General features: G+C 39.4%; 2 protein-coding genes across 13 annotated transcripts in view; one reads left to right on the top strand and one right to left on the bottom strand.

The window, feature by feature from the left end:
- ERP44 (endoplasmic reticulum protein 44) overlaps positions 1-2,009 on the top strand; it is a 54,707-nt gene extending 52,698 nt beyond the window's left edge. The window contains exon 12 of the mRNA XM_052787193.1: positions 1,422-2,009. Within this exon, the coding sequence (XP_052643153.1) occupies positions 1,422-1,523 (102 nt within the window). The 3' untranslated portion in view covers positions 1,524-2,009. The remainder of the gene's footprint in view (positions 1-1,421) is intronic.
- Positions 2,010-4,196: 2,187 nt separating this feature from the next.
- Positions 4,197-20,452, bottom strand: part of STX17 (syntaxin 17) — a 37,315-nt gene continuing 21,059 nt past the window's right edge. For all 12 annotated transcript variants that reach the window (XM_052787206.1, XM_052787197.1, XM_052787203.1 and 9 more), the window contains 5 exons: positions 16,037-16,256; positions 10,070-10,188; positions 9,936-9,986; positions 7,751-7,837; positions 4,197-7,038 (listed from right to left, as the gene is read on the bottom strand). In XM_052787206.1, coding sequence (XP_052643166.1) covers positions 6,799-7,038; positions 7,751-7,837; positions 9,936-9,986; positions 10,070-10,188; positions 16,037-16,256 — 717 coding nt within the window. In that variant the 3' untranslated portion in view covers positions 4,197-6,798. The remainder of the gene's footprint in view (positions 7,039-7,750; positions 7,838-9,935; positions 9,987-10,069; positions 10,189-16,036; positions 16,257-20,452) is intronic.

Raw genomic sequence — 20,452 nt, forward strand, 5'->3', positions numbered from 1 at the left:
GTTTAATACAAGAGGCAGAAAAGAAAGGACATTACCAGCCTTGATTCCCTCTGCTCAGCCCAGTCTTTTGTGTCTTCTTCAGCCTTGTATCTTCTTGATAACACCACTCAGCTCATATGCTTGGTGTCATGCTGAAAAGTGCGAATGTAACAGCCTGTCAGGCAACCTTCTCATTACCTCAGGCACTCTCTAAAGAAATAACTGTTTTTACACACCTCTTAAGTTATACGTTGCATTGTCTAGGGCTCGAAGAGCCATATGGGTTCCAGAACCCATGGGTGAGGGACAGAAACGATGTATGGCTACAGGCTCATGTTCCTGGTCATCTGTGGGATGTGGCAAGGGTGGCACTGTGCTAAGCTGTGCAGCCTCCTGTTGCCCTGCTCAAAGTTAAAAGATTTAAAAGCGTGAAAGCTCTGGAGGGCTTGCCTTGGGCCAGGAGAATGGCTGCTTTTGAATGTTGTCATGACTGGCCGTGAAAACAGGCGGGCTGAATTGTCTCAGCAGTAATTCATTTAACTGGTAACTCCCTGTGTTTCTCAGGAATTCACTGAGCAACCAGACTGCAAGTCAACAGGAGGAGATGCAGAAAACAGGGCTAGAGACTGAGGCATAGGTCAGGCAGTTGGTCAACTCGGAGCAAGACAGGCGTGCGTGAGGAAGAGACGCTCTGAGGCAACTGCAATGTAGAGGAGGCTTGGCCAGGGAGGGAGGAAGCCTGCCGAGTCCCTGGATCCTGCTGCCTATCTGGGCACGGGCTCGTTGCCTAGAACTGCAGGCTTGCTCTTGTCTCCGTTCTTCCTTGAAAAACACACTCCAAACCTGGGATGTTTCCCTTCTCATGTCCGTATGGCATCCTGCCAGCTTGTGAAGATGCATACGCATGTGCGATGGAAATACTGGCCTTAACTAAACTGGAGGCTGCTGTCCTAGGTCATGTATGTCCCTTGAATTGCATGTTTGTTTGGGGTTTTTTTTAGTTTCCATAGAAAATGAATTCTAAAATATTTTTGCAGCGCTGACGCTTTTGCCCTGGTGTATCTCAAAAAACAGCACACAAACTAGAATATCTTCAAAGCAAATGGTAGACAGACTCAAATATACAGTGGGGTGCATTTGCAATACTTGTAAGTCGCTTGTACATAAACTTGTGTGATGGCTGTTACCTTTGAGATGTGCCCACAAAAGGAATATCCCTGACTGATGGTACTTAATTAATGAATGTATGTGTGCATGTGTATTCCACCTATTTGGGACTTACAATGTGCCTTCCAAAAAAAAAAAAAAAACCCAAATCTCAATTTGTGAGAATGCTGGAGATTCATGCACTCTCATAATTAATGTTAGAAGTTCATTTAATGGAGGTGATTGATTATTAAAATGAGTCTAACAAGCAATTTACTGTTTGTTATGTTTTTCAGCCAATTCAGGATTTAGCAAGCAGCCCACCAGAGAGCTCATTCCAGAAACTGGCACCCAGTGAACATAGGTACACCTTATTGAGGGAAAAAGATGAACTTTAAAAACTTGAAATAATCTTGCAAGCCTTTCAGACAGCATTGACTTGTGTGGTGGAAATAGTAAACCTATATTTTCATAATTCTATGTGTATTTTTATTTTGAATAAACTGAAAAATAATTTTTTTTCTCCCCAGGCTTGTAAATACATTTGTTTGGTGGGTCATTCTGTACAGCATCTTTCAAACAGTATGTTCCTAATGCTATAGTAAAATATCAGAGACCCATCCAGACTCTTGATCTAACTCTGTTCTGTAAAACTTTTATAATCCAAATGAAGGTATCCTTGCCAGAGACATGCTGTTAACTTGCACTATCCCATTAAATAGGACTTCTGGGTTGTTTTCTGTGTAACCTTGGTAGAATGTGCTTTTTCTTCTTCATGTGAACAGCTATCCTGGTAATCTATTTCTTTGTCACATTTTTCTCCAACTTAAGAGGGTCTTCTATTCTGGATACTTGGGAGGGGAATAAATTAAAGTTTTACAGAATCTCGTGTGGTGCTTTACTGGGTGCAAATGTCTAAGCAATTAAAGAATTCTGACTATTAAAATACCAAGCAAGGAAAGGAAAAGTTTCATGATAATGGCTGTACTTTGAATGAAAGGGCTGTATTGACCTGCTCTGGTTTCCTGGAATTAAGATTGTTATATTATGCACATGGTTGTGTTAAAAGAACATGAATGTTGGAAACCCTTCAAAGTAGGAGAGCGGTAGGGGTGGACTTGCCATCTTGGTTGTGTCAGTCTTAAATTAACTTCTGTATTAGTCGTCTGTTTTTTTTTTTTCTTTTGGTCCCTGCCTTCCTGGCAGACATTTACCTTCCGAACAACCATTGCATGCTTTCTGTTACTCTTTTTGTCTGGCTTGTGCCTTATTTATTGCATATTCTTTGAATTCTGCTCTGAAGAAGGAATTGCTACTTTCCTTGTGGGCTTTTCTGTTGTGCGCAATACCAGAATATGGGCTTTTCTCAATGAATCTTCAAGCTGCTTGGTGAGATAAACATATAGAAACTGTGAAGATGGAAAAATGTTAATTTGGGGTGTATTGCTGGAGATGAATTACTGTTGGATTTGTACAGTATGCTTACTACAAAGAATCTAGTCCATGACCTGGGCCCCCAAGGCTTAGTGTCCTTAGAAGCAAGCTTGTTCTTTGGATAGGTGGACTATTGGGTTCACGCTTACTTCAGTGAGTGCCCCAACTTCTGCAGCTCACAGCTCAGGATTCCTTTTGCCTCTCAGCTAGATGCCACCTACTCGGTTATTGGCAGAAGATTGACATGGTCCTGTGCAGCTGTGGCAAACGCTGATCTCAAGAGAGCCTGCTGAATCAAGCCCCTGCAGCAACAGGCACATGAGCCGTCTAGGGTGTGATTCTGAGCAGAGTTGCTAGCACCAACCACCACCAAGCTACAGCTAACTGAGCCGATGCAGAACTGGTAGCTAAAAGCGTATTACAAGATTTTGTTTACAGGCATGCTTTTTTGTCAGTTTTGTTAATCTGTGTTTTGGAGTGCACGCTAAGTGCTGGAAAGCCAGGTCTTCTCCTGTCCCATTCTCCATCTCATGCCAAATCAAGCATTTTTGGCAGCTGAGTCATACCACCTTCCAGCTGGAATCTAAAGATGTGAGCAGGGTCTGGTTTTAAGGCTGCCACTTGTTATCTGCAGGTGGTGCTACAGAACTTCTGGAGTTGTTCAGGCACATGAAATTTTAGTCAATTCCTGCATGGTGCCTACAGGTACTCATCTTACTCCTCTGACGTTCCTATTTTCCTTGGGATTCTTAATTATAAATGCTGTTTGGTGGAAGACATCTAAACCTCTTTCTGGAGAAAGATGCTACCTCATCATACACCCAACAGTCTAGTGGCTGGTGCTTTCATCTAGAAAGTGAGAGAGAGAAACCCCCTCTGCCATTCCCTAATCCAAGTTTCTTTTCTGAGTAAGGACTTCTTCCCAGAGCTTTGGCATCCTAGTGCTACGTAGACAATTAGATATAAAAGTTTTATCAATCATCACAGTTACTCACTCAAGTCGTTTCATTGTGTATTTATTGGAGTTGGACTTGATTCTCCTGGGTTCTTGATGACCATTGACCTGGCCGTACCAACTTTCATTCAAGTGATTTTTCTCTTTGCAAGCAGAAGGTTGAACAGCTGCAGTCTAGGTATGCTTGCCTCACATGTTGAGTATCACTTGAGCTTTTAAGTATCTGATGATACAGAGAATTCGTCTAGAGAGAGCAAGCGCTGGACAAAATGGGAGATGTGTTTCAAACTGAGCCCTTCAACTCTGATCATCTACATCAATGGTTGTAACCATTCAACCTTCAACACTTCCCGAGGCTTTCATGGGAAGTTGTCAAACAGTGTTAGCGTTATGCCCGTGTGGAACAAAACCATTCCAAACTCTCTCTTTAACTGAACTTAAGGAGTCCACTTCTGAGCTAGCATATGTGTACAAGTTACTAGATGCATGCAACACTTCAAGAACTTGTGTTAATTTCAGTCAATGTAAATATTTCAATAGCTGAAGCATGTGTAACTCAATACAGGATTCTTAAATCTTGGTTATGCAATTATTTCAATAATATAAAATTTTTGAGGGATTAATCTTTTAGATGCTGGAAGGAAATAAACCCCAACGTTCTCAATAAATGCTACAACCAGTCTCATAGGCAAAAGCTTTTATTTGGTCTGAAAGACTTATCCGTTTCTTGCATTCCTTCTGTCTAACATGCCTAGCATTTTAAATGCTAGTTTGGTTACTCAGATGCCCATGTTTCTTCACGTATGTAAATAACCCACCTATTTTAAAAAATCATAGCTTAAATAATAGTCTCCTAAGTCTAGTGTATACACAATGTTTTGAAATTGCTTTCTTAAAGATGCAAGGAAGAAGAATAGTTTTTGTGCTAGACATTTCATAAAATGAGTGCAGACCAAGCTGAATTTGTATAAACTGTAGCAGGAATTCAGTTTTATGAATTTAGATTGTCCTGGCATTAGTCCAGCTTGGGGGGAGAGGGTGGAATCCACAATGTGTCTGATGTGGCTGCTGTCATTTAAATGCACAAGGTTTCAAAGCATACAGCAGGAAAGCAGACATAGCTTTTTAAAATCATACAAAGAATCAACCACAGTTTCTGATTAAGAACACTTTTTTTTTCTTAGTTTCTTCCTTTAAATGTAGAAATTACAAATCAAAGGAATGAACAGCCTTAGTATGAAGTTGTTACAAGCTCATTAAATGTGTTTACATCCAAAGTAGATGCATTTAAAGAAAAGTGCTTTTTGCCTGACACAAGCAAATAGGCTGAATTACTTGGGTCATGTTTTCCACTCCAGCTGATTTTACAGATGTAGGCACTGTGGCTTTAACACATACAGTTTTGACAACGTTCGCGATTACTTCTGAAAGCTATTCTTGCACACGTTGCTTCCCTGAGCCTCAGACCTACTTAAAATAGACACAATGCAATTTCAATCATATTTTAAAAGTAATAAGGAAGAACTGTTCAGAAAAAGATATTTGTGCTGTAACTAACAGTTGCTTATAGTGTCTCTAGGCACAAAAACCTATCATCTGTCATTAGTAGACAGTTATTTCCAAAGATGATATCAAAGTACTGGTTACGAAAAGGGAGCTCTTTCTACAGTATGCTCCTTATACAGTGTTCCCTGCTAGGGAGCCTTATCACTAAACACTGACTTCCGTGTTCACCTAATAAAACTGGACTCAAGCAGAGCTCAGGATGAATTGAACAATCTAAAAACTTTAAAAAGCAGCTTCCCAACCTCAATTTCTGTTCCCCCAAACAGCAGCAGCAATAGTGCAGGAATTGTCCTGGAGGAATGGAGGTAGGACCATGTGCTGAACAGTAGATTATGTGACAACAGTATGATTATGTGGCAATAAAAACACGTTAACACTTCTGTATTTAACAATGGAAGTTTCAGAAGCAAAAGGTTGCTTAAGCAGCAAAGTAAGGATGGCAAGAATAACAGGCATCCGCTATAAAAGGCTAGCAAAAGCACTAACAGCACCTCACCCTGTAGAGGCTCCACAGCATGTCCCAAAATCTTGAGAAGGCTGAGAGGCTACTCTGCAGTGTGGGTGGAAGGAGACGTTTGGGAACTGAACAGTATGCAAGAGGTGTGCAGCTGACCCAAACAAGCATGGTTTACTTACTGTAAACAGTATCAAGTTGACATTTTCAAAATAGTCCCATCATCTGGGGATGTCAGCTGCCACTGGCACCATTTAAAGAGCCTCGCTGCTTCACCATCCTTTGACCTGGTGCCTAATGCCACCCTTGAGGGTGTGGGCCTGGCTGTGGCACCGCTTCCAGGGAAGCGATTTAGCTCTCCCACCAGAGCACTGTTGGTGACAGGAGATGAGAAGCAAGGACAACATCTAGCAGTAAGCACTGCTGAGTAAGCTGAGGCTTCAGGCTCAGAATGCCAGAGCTTGGCATTTCATCCTGTACAGTGTTCTCAGGACAAGCCAAGGAGTTGAACAGCCATGGAGAATTAATTATTCTCCAGTAGCAGTCCTGCTGGGTTGCTGCATAGATTGTTTAATTCTTAACTACACTTTGAACAAGATAAGGGATTAACAAATTTTTTTTTAAAAAGTACCTGAAAAAGAGGAAAAGCTGTTTATGAGGCTGATCTTATTTGGCTGATGGAGGCAGATGTGGGATATACATAAGGTTTTTTTCCACATTGCTCACCCAGCATTTTCATCTTTTCTTACGGCAGCTAACACTTCCCTGCGTGTTATTGAACAGGCATAGTCAGTCATACCCTGGGGGTATACACAGGAGGAGTTTGGGAACCCAGATAAATGAAAGTAAACTTAAAGTACTATGACCATGAAAGATAGATGGAACTTATTTCCTTTTCTTTGGAGCTCTATAATAAAAGCTCCAGCTTTTGGGTGGCACCCATGGGAAAGCACTAGGGTTTTCCAAATATCTCTGTATTGTCTGCAAGACACTTGTGCAAATTTGGCATGAAGCACCCGTCACCCATCATTACAGCTGTGCACATAGCTCACCTAAGGATTTTATAATTAAAAGTTATCCATATAATTTTCAAAGGACTGATGTCACCACATCTGAAAAGAGAAATACTGTTTCACCTCTCCCAAGTAACAGTACTGCTGTCAAAATTCACACAACTCAGCCTTGTATTTAAAGCATAAGGCTGCAAGTCTGTCATTAGCACGGCTACTACGCTTTTGTTCCTAGTCATAATGATTCTAATACTTCAGCTGGATTTTTTGGCACTTTGGCAAGAAAGCTCTGGACAGCTGGAAGAGACCTGCTCAATCATCTTTTTTTTTCTTCTTTGTATCAGTTTTCCACCTGTGAAACCCAAAATCCCACCACCAAGTGCAGCTGCAATTCCTGCCACTTTGAAGCCTGCAAGGAGACCAATAGGACCCCCCACCACTCCACCAATGACTGCACCTGCCACAGGCAGAGCTGCCAGCTTGTATTTTGCAGCCTGTAAAGGAGGGAAAAAAAAAAAAAAAAAAAAAAAAGAGTTAGAATACTTGCCTGTGGTGATGGGCATTTTCCCCTCATTGCTCTTGGGATTGCTCAGTGATAAATAAACTTTACAAATTAGTATTTAAAAAAAGATGATCTACTATCCCACTTGTGTGACAGAATGTACTAAAACCAATTAAAAATTGAGCTACCTCATGTATGCAGTTGTGAACCAGGTCCTTTTAAGTGGTTCTGCCTGATTATGTACACTGGTTATTACGGGGTCTCCATCATTAAATCAAATTGAGAAAATGCTCAGACTTTTCAGTAACATGTCTGAATTTGTGGCTTATTAGCAACTATCACCGACATCTACATAGAATGGGACTGAAATTGCATGTTATCAATCTGTTGTTTTACGCTTATTTGATTCTTGTGAGCCAATTGTTGAATGCACTTGTCTTTGCAGGTAAACTAAAGTACCATCAGAATAGCATAAAAAAAAAAGGCAAAAAAAAATTGTATTTCCTAGTAGCCTGGATGTGATAGAAAATTACGAGAGAGATAGATTGATTATTTTTTTTCCCCTGCTACCTGTGGGTCATTTCTTCCTTATTTCCTTAATTGCTGGCTCCCTCAGCATTAAAGACGGCAGATCAATTGGGTTAATACAGAGGATTGCTGGGAGGCAGAGTACCATTGATTCACCAGCAGGAGCAGATCCCTACCTTCCCCAAGTGTTTGGTTCCCTCTTCAACATTCACAGCAGCACTGTTGACATGGTCTTCAATCCTGTCAATCTTCTCCTGCTGAGACTAGATGCAAAGGAATTATGAGTGAGGTAGCCTGCTGGGAAGCAGCAGTGAGCCAATACACACCATTTTAACGCCTGTAATCAGGGCCCCACAGCCGCTTTCATCTGCTACACACTGCAGCCGTGCAGCCTTAATGGTGGTTCATTAATAGCATCTGATAAACTGTGCCGAAACTACAAACTTACTGTAAAAAAATCTCAACTATTCGGTAATAATATGGAGTGGGTATTATACAATGTGTTGCTGCAGTTAGAGAAAAAACCCCCAAACATATGATTTCTAAATCTTTTCTGTGAGTAGATGAACTCATATTCCAAAGGGAAAAATAATGCAAACTAGCCTTTTCATTTCCTGCTGAGTTTCACATTCAAAAAAACAATCTATAAAGAGCATTTATAAGATCAGTACCAACTCTCAACGTACAAAGCTGCACCAAGAAATCTAAATAGAAGTGTTCAATTATGACATTATAAACCACTGACTTAACTTTACAAAGTAAAGAGTAGTGACAGTACTGAAAATATACTTGATGTTGCTCTCTATTTTACTGTTTGATTTTACAAAAACATTCCATCCTTTCTCCAAATGCAGTCAGATTCCCCTGCAGCCTCTCTCAGAGAACACCAGAGCGGAAGATAAAGGGGTTTGTGGGTTGGTTTGTTCCTATTTTAATCTCAGCGGTACCCAGGGTGTTTTATGTCACAAAATAATGAGATGGCTAATGTTCAGCTTAAAATTTAAGGCATTCCGAACTTTCTGCCTCTTTCTAATTCAGAAACTGCTGAATCCACTGGCTCTGGTATCTTCATCTACTATCCAATCCACACACTTTGGATGCTTGCTATTATATCTAATGATGGTTACATGTAAAATCCAGAAAGTCCTGGGAACAGGAACTCCTCCTTTTTAGCTAAAGCTGCTAACATTTAGGCTACTGAATAAAAATTTTTTACAGTCCCCCTCCAGCCTAATGAATCTTGATCTTTTTTATTTTTTTTGTATATGCGAAGCAGCACATATTCAGCAGAAAGGATAAAAGCTAGCTTATCTACCCCAACTAACCCAACAGCAAGGAGATTAAAGAACTCTCCTAGGAGATGAGAATTGTGGATTTAAATTCCCTGTGGCACAGGAAGAACTAAACATCGGGAACTGAGTGTGGATGGTGAAGACCTTTCAGCAGCTTTGTGAGAACAGAGAAAGGGCATCATAAAGGTGAGGGAAACTTCAAGTTTTTCTAGTACTCCTGATTAAGCGAGAAAAAGCACCTAAGAAACACCCACCCTGTGCAGTGAAGGCTATCGTCACCATTACGATTAGAAATTGTAAAAATGAATGGGACCTGGGCAGAAGCCTGCAGTCAGTGCTCTAGAGCTTCTACTGAGGTTCAGCTTGTGGCCAAGGGCACTGGCTAGAACATCAGTAGTTGCTCTGGTGACAAGAACTTAGGAGCAATTACCAGTACTAGTGCTGAAACAGAAGACTGTTGCTTCCTCAAAAATCTACCTTGCCAGAGCCTGAATCAACAGGAGAGCTACAAGGAGATCCTTGTAGCAATGAGTCACTGCTGTAGGGAAGGAAGAGCTGTCAGTTTTCTAACCAGACAGGGCAGCAGAGTAGTTAAACTAATGCTTTTGAACATTCCTCTTCTGTTGGCACTTGAAAATCAAAAGAAAACCTTTCACCTTACTGCTAGACAATTTGATGTAAGCATTATATGCATCATCTATGACTTCGGAAAGTATCTAATGTGTCCACTTTGCAATTATAGGTGTATTTACCGTAGGTCCCAAGTAGCAAAGACAGCACCTTAGTGCAGACATCTCGGCTCACTGTGGGTAAACTGCTGTGCTTCTACTGGCATTTTCCTGAAGCTCCTAACAGTGACTAGACTTTGTAGTCTTGAATATTGGACTGAACAAATTCAGTTAATGTTATTCTGCTATTCTGTCACGTTGATCCAAGTGATACTAGCTCAGTCTGAGTTCAGACTACAGGCAGAAGTATTGCTCATCTTTTTTTCCCCCAACTAGGAGCTAACCACTCACCCTCTTTTTGTACAAGACTATCTAGGATAGAATGCAGAATTAATACTTACGCTGACTAAGAGAGAAAACTCGGTCACCAACTGGCTAAGCTGAATCAAGTCCTACAAATAAAAAACAAATGTTACTTTGTAACAGTTGCTAAAAACAAGAGCACCAACATGGCAGTAAGGGAGTTCCAACATACCTCTTCTAAAGTTTCCCAGGACTCAGCTGCATTTTCTTCCTGAGGTATTTCGGGAAGGCGGGAGTAGATCTGGATTAAACTTTGGGAGCCGTCCTTCACTTCCTTGTTATATAAAGTTTCTGAATGAGAAACATGATGTTTACAAATAAATGTACTGAATCAGAATGGAGGTGATGTGCAGCTTCTCACTCTTAATGTTTCTCATGGATAAACTGATATTAAACCTAATTCGAGCCAAGCAACAGCCCTCAAAATGATCATATAGGGAAAAGTCTTACAGCACTAGACAGTTTCTTAAAAGGAAGTTATTGCCAAAGAAATGGATTCATTTCTATCAGCACACTTTCACAGTCAGTTCTGAGAATGAAATTATACTCCTGAATTCCAAGTCAGGTAATTAATTTTGTATCAACCGAGCTAAGAAAACTGAGCTTGGGACAAAAACTTCTCATTTACATATGACACATAAAAACACTGCGCTTCCAAAACTGAACAGACAGTTATTCATTTTATGATTGATTATTATGCTACCGGTTTGATTTTCAGCTATTTGGGACTAAAAGAAGCTGGAGAAAAAAGCTTTCAAAAAGTAAAAGCAGTGAAAACCAAGTAACATGCTGCCCAGCATTCAGTGCTGGATCCAGTTGGGTAACGGTACTGTGAGGATGACAAACGTTTGCAGCTCAGCAGTGTAAAGGAGATACTTTCAAGTATCTTCCTTTCTAAATCACTTAGAATGCAGAAGACATTACACAGAGTATGGTGGAAAAAATGGGCAATGAGAGACAGCTAAGTGGTGTGGGGGAGAGCAGATATAATGAACAGACACACTCATACCTCCTCCAGTCAAAGAGACCAGTATCGAGCCACTACAGATGTAACGGACATGTGCATAATTATGGACAAGTAATTAAGTGGTAATAAAGAACAAACAAGTTTTGCTTGTCATAGCAAGGACTAAGGAATAGCTTGAGAGTATGAAAGGCAGACTGGAGAACGTATGTGTCTAAACACAGTGCAAAGATCATGTTAATTTAGACAACTTCCATTTCTGAAGGAAGATAGCTACTTTAGTAGGACACTGATGTTTCCTTCCTTGGGAGGGTAGTATCAAGAGAAAGCTTAATATGGGGAAGACGGGTTAGGTATGTCTACCAATACTAAAGTGTAAATATTGCATTAAAATCTTTACAAACAATGAATGTGCCAAGGTACTATAATAATGTTATATAACTGTTACTACAACAGATATGAATAATGGAAAACAAATAAAAATAATCATATTCAGTAAAAAAATTAGTAATAGTGCACGCTTATACATGGAATTAATTTAAGATAAAATAAAAATTATACATTTTCGTAACATTTGTCCATTTCTCAGCATTTTTATCCCAGGATCTCAAAATACATTAAGGACCTAATCTTCCTACTTTCAGATCAATAGAAGCCTAACATCAATGAAGCTGATATTCAGCCATAATTACTAAGTAAGCAGAGTAGCTCAGTAACAACAATGGAGTAAACGATTTGGGGTTTTATTTTGGGCTTGTTTTTCTTTCTAATTATTTCTACGCCTTTTCCTTTGAGAATCCAGGAAGGCACTTCACCTTCTACAATCACCACCTGTTCTTCCAGAACATATTTTTAACATCAGATTAATTAATGTTACATAATCAGTTCTAAAATATTGCTTTTCCCTTTTCAACGTAATTAATCATATATCCAAATGCGTGCATTTTTGGAGAAACCAATTCTGCTACATATTCTGACATTTAACATCGGTTTTGAGTATTTTGTTCAATTTCAATCCTTCAAAATCCTAATTCAAAATCACGTTTCTTCTGCCAAGAAAAGCATACTCTTCCCTAATCAGCCAGATGCATGCTAAGTTGGTTGAAATTAAAATATTAGTAATTCAAAAGCAAAAAAAATGCTCCCTAAGCAAAATTGCCTCCTCACAAATTATGTTCCCTACTCTGGTCTGTCCTTAACAATCTATGCTGACCTACTGTAGAAAAGCACATCCTTCAAAGTACATAAATGATACTGAAGTTTTGCATGACACACATTCCAGAGAACTTAAAATTCTAAGTAGGTTTACACTGTTATCATTTTCTAATAACTAAAAATTAGTGGGAAAAAATTCCTCAAGAAAATTCTTTACTCACTTCAAAAAACTAAGGTAAAGAACAAGAAGGGTAAGAGAAGGTGAAGTCACATTTGGGCTGAAAGTATGAGTAAAAAATTTATATTCACTAGTTCATGTTTTATCAAGTCTAACCAATTTTAATAGAACTGAGAATGGAAGTGGCTCCACCAGTTCACTTACAGCATCTCCACAGAAATTCAATAATACAAAACACCTCTGCAGATTTCATAGAGCAGCTTCGCACCTCATTACACTCAAGATAAAAATCTAATGCTCTGCAAGATTCAATACGTTGCTTCAAAGATTTTAGTAATTTTAAGAGTGGAGTCTCACCTTTTGTTAATATTTGTTTAAAATGCAATTAAATTCCATTTCTATTGGACCTCAGCTGAGGATGGTGAAGGGGGGAAGGGACTACATCATATCACTGACATGCCTTCTAAATGGGCGATTTGAATTTGTAAACTCCTTCCTCCTCTACCAGATGGGAAGCAACATGCTACAAAGAACGGGCATACTGAAGCTCCTTTGATTAAGATCAGCAGCCAAGATTTGCTTTCAGGACTGCAGCCTCTAAGCACAAAAGAATAGGCAATATATTGCATCTGTGTTAGCAATTCAACAGAGCTGCTCTCACAGGCAGACAAACTTGGAAAAAAATATCTGTTTAATTGTATTTAGTTGTCTGCCTGTCTGTATGTTTCACTTCAAATGGGGTGAATTATTTCCATATTCTTGAGCGGACTTGCAGGAGCATGTCATTCCAGTAATATTTTTCTGTTCTTCTCATCCCAATCTTCCCGATCAATTTCTTGTCTTTCTGAAGTGCTGTTATGCTCAATGTCCTCCATACTTTAAAGGTATTTCAGATTAAAAAAGTAGTCCTGTTCTTTGAAATTAAACTCTAGTTCCTATTTACCACCTATGTAACCGTTAGAAAAGCAATAAGCTAGGACAAGGCCTTTCCAATGAAATACCACAAAGTTACCAAAAGAAGAACTATTTTAAATTTAGTTCTGATTGTAACAGAGAAGAGCTTACAAAGAACCTGAAAGTAATGGCTAATATGGATGAAGGGGATCACTGAATACCAGACTTCACTATTCTAAAACTCAAAGACTGAAGACAATGAGCTCCCCCCAAAAGAGGCATCCACAAATTCAGCAAATTGATTAACAGAAACTATGGGGAAGAAGTTCCTAAAGGATAAGGGACTGCAGAAGAGCTGGCAGACACTAATAAAATAGGCTATACTGAAGATGACAGCAAATTGTCCTGATGCAGAGGAAAATGTTTATGGCATCAGCAAGAGCTCTTCAATACCCTGCATATCAAGAATTTGGTACACAATTAAGGTGAGTACAAGGAATAATATAAGCATGGAAAGTTAATATCAGAAAGACTAGGACATAAATAAATTGCAAGTACCAAGGGGCATAAATGGTAGCAAGAAAGTTTCTATGAATGCTTTTGAAGTTAGAGGAAGATGAAGTGTAAGTGCATTGCCAGGTAGAGAAAAAAAAACAAAACAGATGACCCGGAGGAAGATTAAGTCAGTCTTTATACAAACAGGTAGCTCTAATCAAGTATTTGATGCAATTAATTTAAACAAGAAAGAAAAAAAAGGATAGGCTGAAACATAAAGAGAACAGGTTAAAAATATTTAGATGAGCTAGATCTATTCAAGTCCTGAAGGTCTGACGAAATTCACTCTAGCGCATTTTAGAAACAGCCTCTGAAAGTTCAAACGTATTTCTGAGAACTTGAATAAGGGGGTCCCAGAGGACTGCAAGAGAACAGATTCAGTTACCTTCCTTTTGTGGAGGGGAAGTAGAATGCAGCAAATAGGCAGACTTTAAAACCCACAAAGATATCAGGACAAACTACTGAACAATCAACTACAAGATGCTGAAGGTGTCAAGAAAGTCAAGATTCGTATGTCAGAAGACAATTCAGTCTTTTTTATTGGCCTGGTAAGAAGGTAGAAATTTTTTACAATGAGGGTGGTGAGGCACTGGAACAAGTTGCCCAGAGAGGTTGTGGATGCCCCATCCCTGGAAGTGTTCAAGGGCAGGCTGGACGGGGCTTTAAGCGACCCGATCTAGTGAAATATGTCCCTGCCCATGGCAGGGGGGTTGGACTATATGATCTTCAAAGGTCCCTTCCAACACAAACCTTTCTATGGTTCTATATTTGATATATCTTGACGTTCATAAGGCTTTCTGATACTACTGCACATGACATTCTCAAAAGCAAGCCCAGTCTTCAAATCTACTTTTCTCCCTCTTTGACCATTAGACTCGCTAGCTTGTTAATCACACTTGAAAGAGTTCTTGTTGTTCTTTATGTAGCAACAAGAAGGGTCATGAAATCAAATTTGATGGCAGGTTCTTCTACAATGCCATTGAGAATGCTCTTTCAATTTTAAGACACGTGAAATTTTCAAACAATTTTAAACAATACTGCTACTGCAGCAATCAAACTAATTACTGTTATGTGGAAGGATTTAATCCTGATGTAACCAACGTTCTCACAGATCATTAGCAGAGAACACCAGCCGGTACCAGGGCATAATAAGAGCTTGCCCTGAAGACAGAATGGTAGAACAAAGAATGAAAGACATTTTGTACAGAAATGAGGAAAAAACAGCAAACGTCTGACTTGTAGCATGTTATAGTGTGTTTTCAAAGTCTTTTATTTAAATGGATTTATACTGTTTTCTGCTTTCTTGTCAGTTACCAAGTTAAAATGCTACAAGAAGAGATGTTCCCCTGTATTGGGTTTGCATGGCAAAGTTTTGGTAGCGGGGGGCTACAGGGGTGGCTTCTGTGAGAAGCTGCTAGAAGCTCCCGCTATGTCCAACAGAGTCAATGCCAGCCAGCTCCAAGATGGACCTGCCACTGGCCAAGGCCAAGCCCATCAGCGACGGTGGTAGTGCCTCTGGGAGAACAAATTTAAGAAGGGAAAAAACTGCTGCAAAACAGCAACTGTAACTGGAGGGAGGAGTGAGAATATGTGAGAGAAACAACCCTGCAGACCCCCAGGTCAGTGAAGAAGGAGGGGGAGGAGGTGCTCCAGATTCCCCTGCAGCCCGTGGGGAAGACCATGGTGAGGCAGGCTGTCCCCCTGCAGCCCGGGGAGGTCCACGGTGGAGCGGATATCCACCTGCAGCCCACGGGGGACCCACACTGTGTGTGCCTGAAGGACTGCAGTCTGTGCCTGAAGGACTGCAGCCCATGGGAAGGCACCCACGCCAGAGCAGTTCATGAAGAACTGCACCCGTGGGAAGGACTCACGTTGGAGAGGTTCATGGAGAACTGTCTCCTATAGGAGGGACCCCACGCTGGAGCAGGGGAAGAGCGTGAGGAGCGTATTACGCTGTCTGTCATATAAAAATTCTTTTCTTCTTGATGTTACAAGCACTAATACAATGAAAATAGCCTAAATGATTACTCGCACATGATCAAGTGATTTGCAGGAGGAAAAACAGGAGTCAAGTTACTGTGAAACATGAATATAAGTATTCTGCTTCCTATGAACAGTCTTCTATTTCAAGATCCAAGGCTATGGGATCTTTCTCAGGGAAGGCCACAGCTATTTTATTTCTTAAGATACTTAATTAGAGCATTGTCCACTTGTCAAAACTCAGTCACAGGTCATGAGAAAAGTGTGGTGTAGGGAAAGAAATCCACTTCTTGATTAACAACTACTATTCAACTGAAATCTCATTTGTTTACTTCATTTATATCTGGTTAGAGAAAATGCGGACTGGATACAACAATATAGATATAATCGATACAGAAATGAAATTCTACTACCTCCTCCTACAGTTGCAGATCTTGTTAAAGAGGCATCCTCCTGTCCTTCAAGTTGCCTTTTAAGTTCTTCTGCAGATTCAGAATGGAGCTGCAGGAAGTCTTTTATGGCAAATGAAGCTTCCTCTTTAACGGGATTTATCATTCGCTGCAGAACTAGGATGTCTTCCTGTCGGACTCGCAAACAGAGTTTCTCCATCTCTCTCATATTGGCACGAAGTTGCTGTAACAGTTTTAAGAGTTATTTTGTAGGTTACTACGTAAGAGCACCAGACACCTTCAGTGGTTGGGAAGCAACTATCATCCTGATTATCTTTAAATAATCACTAAAAGTGCCACTCCTAAGTTTTAATAAACTAAAACCAAAAAAACCCTCAGAAGTCCCAGGTTTCAAGCAATCCCTATGTTCCAGGTCACCTTTCCTCTACATCCATTTTCTTTTCCAGACTGCATTGTTTGACTGCAGCTTGTTCGCCTGTCAAAGATGCCCCCAATTGCTGAAAAAGCCTGTGCCTCCGATAACACAGCAAATCTCCCCTTGAACCCATCCTGGGTCTCCCAGGTGCTGTTACTTTGTGACCCAGTACTATTCCCTTGCCTTTTTATAATGTCCTTGCAGAACAGTCACCCCATAAAAAATACAGTGCTCTGCAGAGAAGGGGCTTGTCCTCACTTAAGGTAGCTCAACCTAAAGATGATCCCTTCTGAGTAAACGACCCATCTCCTACTCTTCCTAAGGTGGGTGACAGTCCTGTAGCCAACAGCGGTACTGAGCGATACAGCGATTTAGTCACCGCAACCAGAGCTCAACAATCCTCTATGTCCATAGAGGAAGGCATCTGTACTTCCAAGCGCTTCTTAACTTGGAGGTGCCACTACGTCATCACCAGCTCGCTAAATCTGTTGTATTTTTAATATTTGCTTGTGCTTGTGAGTCCACTCAGTTCTCTATCTACACAAAAAAATAAATGAGGGTCGCAGCTCCCAGCACAGCAGTCCCTAAGCAGTGCAGTAAGGCATCACCAGGACATATTGCTGAGTCTTTTTGGATGCAGCCTACTTTCCATAAGAGAAACTAAGCTACCTGTCCCAGGAGGGTAAGAACCACAGATCAAGGAAGAGATAGTACCTATTATCTTCTCTGGTGAACCAATTTATCCATAGTATCAGCGAACCACAAAACAAGGGAGAAATATTTTTGAAGCCATTTTGATTTTCTTGCTGTCAATTTTACACTTTATCCACTTCTCCAAGTAAAGAAGTCAGTGGGTTTTATTTTGGGTTTCAATTAAAGTATTTAACTAATTACTTCACTAAGTAATTACTGAAGTTATTTCAGTGTCTGTGATCAATTTAGGCCTTTGCCAAAATATTTACGTAAGTTGCAACAAGTTAAAATAATATCCAAATACAGTAAGTGATTGCTTTTCAAAATCAGCTTTTTCTTATAATGAGCAACTGTGGCGATTATAGCACTTCAGGATATAATCATTCACAACCCCCAACTACCCCAAAACTATCATTTTCATTTTGTAAAGACAACTTCAGGGACAAAGGAGAAGGATTACTTTTTTTTAAAATATTTATATTCTTTTTTCAGAAGAAGGACAAATATATTTGACTGGAATATCAAATATAAAAAAACACAGAAATATTTCTTTAGTTACTAGAGTTTTGAGAAGATATGAACTATTCACAACTAGCAAGAAGAGTCTGTGTGCAGGCATCGCCTGTGAGAGAAATTTCTGTCTACAGCAAAAATAGAGGGGGTTTTTACTGCCCAGGCTTTTAAAATCTAAAAATGCACACAACTTCTCTTTTTCCACAAATGAAAAGAAGAAATTTATAGTTTAAATTATACCACTTATTGTTTTAGGACAGAGTTTTTATCTAATTATTAAAAGACGACTGTAATAAAAATAATATTCATTGCATTACATTATAAGGTGATATAATAAATTATATTATTTATTGCACTATTTACCAATTGTTTTGAATATTCTTCTCATAGCAGAACAAGAGAATAGATTAACATCAGTGAGTGGTTAGAAAAAGAAAGGTTTTCTTCAGTAATACAAACCACATACGGGTAATGCCTTAGAAAGGCAGTATTGCTTACCTGGAAAAGCAGGAACTAGATGGAACTTATTTTATTTATATACCCTAGTAGAACTGATTTTTTTAACAGGTATGAAAAAAAATAGTAGAAATATAATTAGAGAAGAAGGAAATTAATTCAACAACAAATTGAAGTAACACTGCACAAGCCATATTAGGCAAGCAAAGAAAGAACTACCAAATTTGTAAAAATCATTTGTCAAATTACTAAGACTATATGCTATTGTATGCTTAAATTAAGAGCACTACTAGCCAACTTAGGCTGCATTATTTAAGGCTAACCCCAGGTAAAAACACTGATTAACAATAAAAAAAGGGGAGATACAAAAAATAACTTTGTGAGATAGAGCTGTATTAGAAACATGTTACCCAATAATATTCCTCATACATTTCTCATCTTAATCTACCTTGCTCTTCCTGTTATCTTCCTCCCATGGTCTGCCCATAAGTACTGAAAAAGGGAGAATTTCATCACTGTCACAGTCCAACACATGCCAAAATTCTCAGTTTATAAAATCTTGGAATTTAATTTAGAAGACAAAACAGGACTATCTAGACACAAGATTTAATTATCTATATTGTGAGAATTATATGCAGGGGACTGAGTGAAGCTGATCCTGCTGTTTTGCTTCAGGAAACAAAATTATTATTATCCTGTCTTTGGCCACAATGGAGACAAAAAAAAAAAGACAAACCAAACAAAAACATGTTGTGAAATAGTGACAACAGTGAATTTGGGATGAGCTAATAATGCTTCCAAAGCAGTTTCTTTCAAAAAAAAAAAAAAAAGAAAGGAAAATTTCCAAGTTGAAATTTTGTTTAAAAGTAGCTCTGCTAGGGATGTGTACCACTGCAGCTGCAGGTCAGGCAAATAACCAGTATAGCCAATGCATGAGTATAATGCATGAGACGGTTACTGTGCAGTGACCAACACAACCACCAACTCACTGGTGGAGTTTTCAAAAATCCTGAACAGAAGCTTCAAGAGATACAAACGACCCACCTTAAGGAATGGCTAAATCAGATCCTCACTTTCACTATTCATTATTACCTTTCTGATCAAAGAGAAATATTTGTGAGAAAGATGGAGGAATCAGATGATGATATTTGCCTATTTGGTGAAATTTCATTTTACTACCTCTTCCTTTGTGGTTTTGGAAAGAGGACCCTTGTTCCATTTCGTGTCAATTAAACAGAAGCTCAACAGATTCAGCCTAGCAAGAAAACTAAGCCCTGCTGCGAGGAGACATGTCTTAGGACTCACCAGGGTGTAACAAGATAAGTGTTATGGATATGCAAATGACTGTGACTTGTTTTCATAATCATTTTAATGGGACAGAGTTTAATTTCTGGGTAGAGCATAAGAGTGTATCACCCTCTTCCCAACTGTTTCCACTTTTAAAACCAAGCTTACTTAGTGAGGAAGGTAATACAAAATTCTGTTTTCATTTATGGGAACTCCTGAGTTTTGAACTCACCAAATTCAGCCCAAAAGACACAGAATTTTTCTTCATAATATTTGCAATTTTGGTCTGTTAACTTCCAAAACCAAATAACAGTCTTTGTTTCAAATGGCTTTCTCACAAAAACTGTAGGAAAATAAAGCTGGCAAAAATCTTGGGAAGTCATCCCTTCAAAGCATGATCTGCTGTCCCTATTCTGACAGTTGTTTATCTAATCTGGTCTTAAAAGGACTTCTTTATGAAGAGCTACAACCTCCTTGATACCATACTGCATTATCCTAATTGCTATAGCATTTTCCTCATGTCTAACAGAAATCTCTCTTGCCTCAGTTTAAACTAGGTATTTCTAATCATCCCTGTTCAAAACAGAGAAAGACAAGCCCGCTCTTCTTTGCAACCATCCTTTCCATGTTTGCAAACAGACAACACACCACTGTCAGGCATTCTTTGGGCAAACTAACTGATTTGTCAGTCTCCAAATAAGTCTCATTTACTCAATTTCTGACCATTTTCACTGCTCTCCCTGAAAACTCCCTAATCAGTCCACAGCTTCCTTAAAAGTGTGGTGCCCAAACTGGACTATTCTACCTGGAATCCTACTACCGCTGACCAAAGAGACTGTATGAGAGACCACACTGACTACTCTCCTGTTTATACATCCCACCACATTATTTGGCTTTTTTGTATCACTACCACACAACTGGTTCACTTTTACTCTGTCCTTCAAGTCCTCTTCTGTGGAAGTGCTGTCCCAACAGCTTCCCATGCTGGATCTATACACCCAATGATTGTCCTTGTTCTCATCCAAAAACATACTGATTTTTCAGGTCTTTTCTCA

Source organism: Harpia harpyja, chromosome 5 (assembly GCF_026419915.1).
Source record: "Harpia harpyja isolate bHarHar1 chromosome 5, bHarHar1 primary haplotype, whole genome shotgun sequence".
NCBI lineage: Eukaryota > Metazoa > Chordata > Aves > Accipitriformes > Accipitridae > Harpia > Harpia harpyja.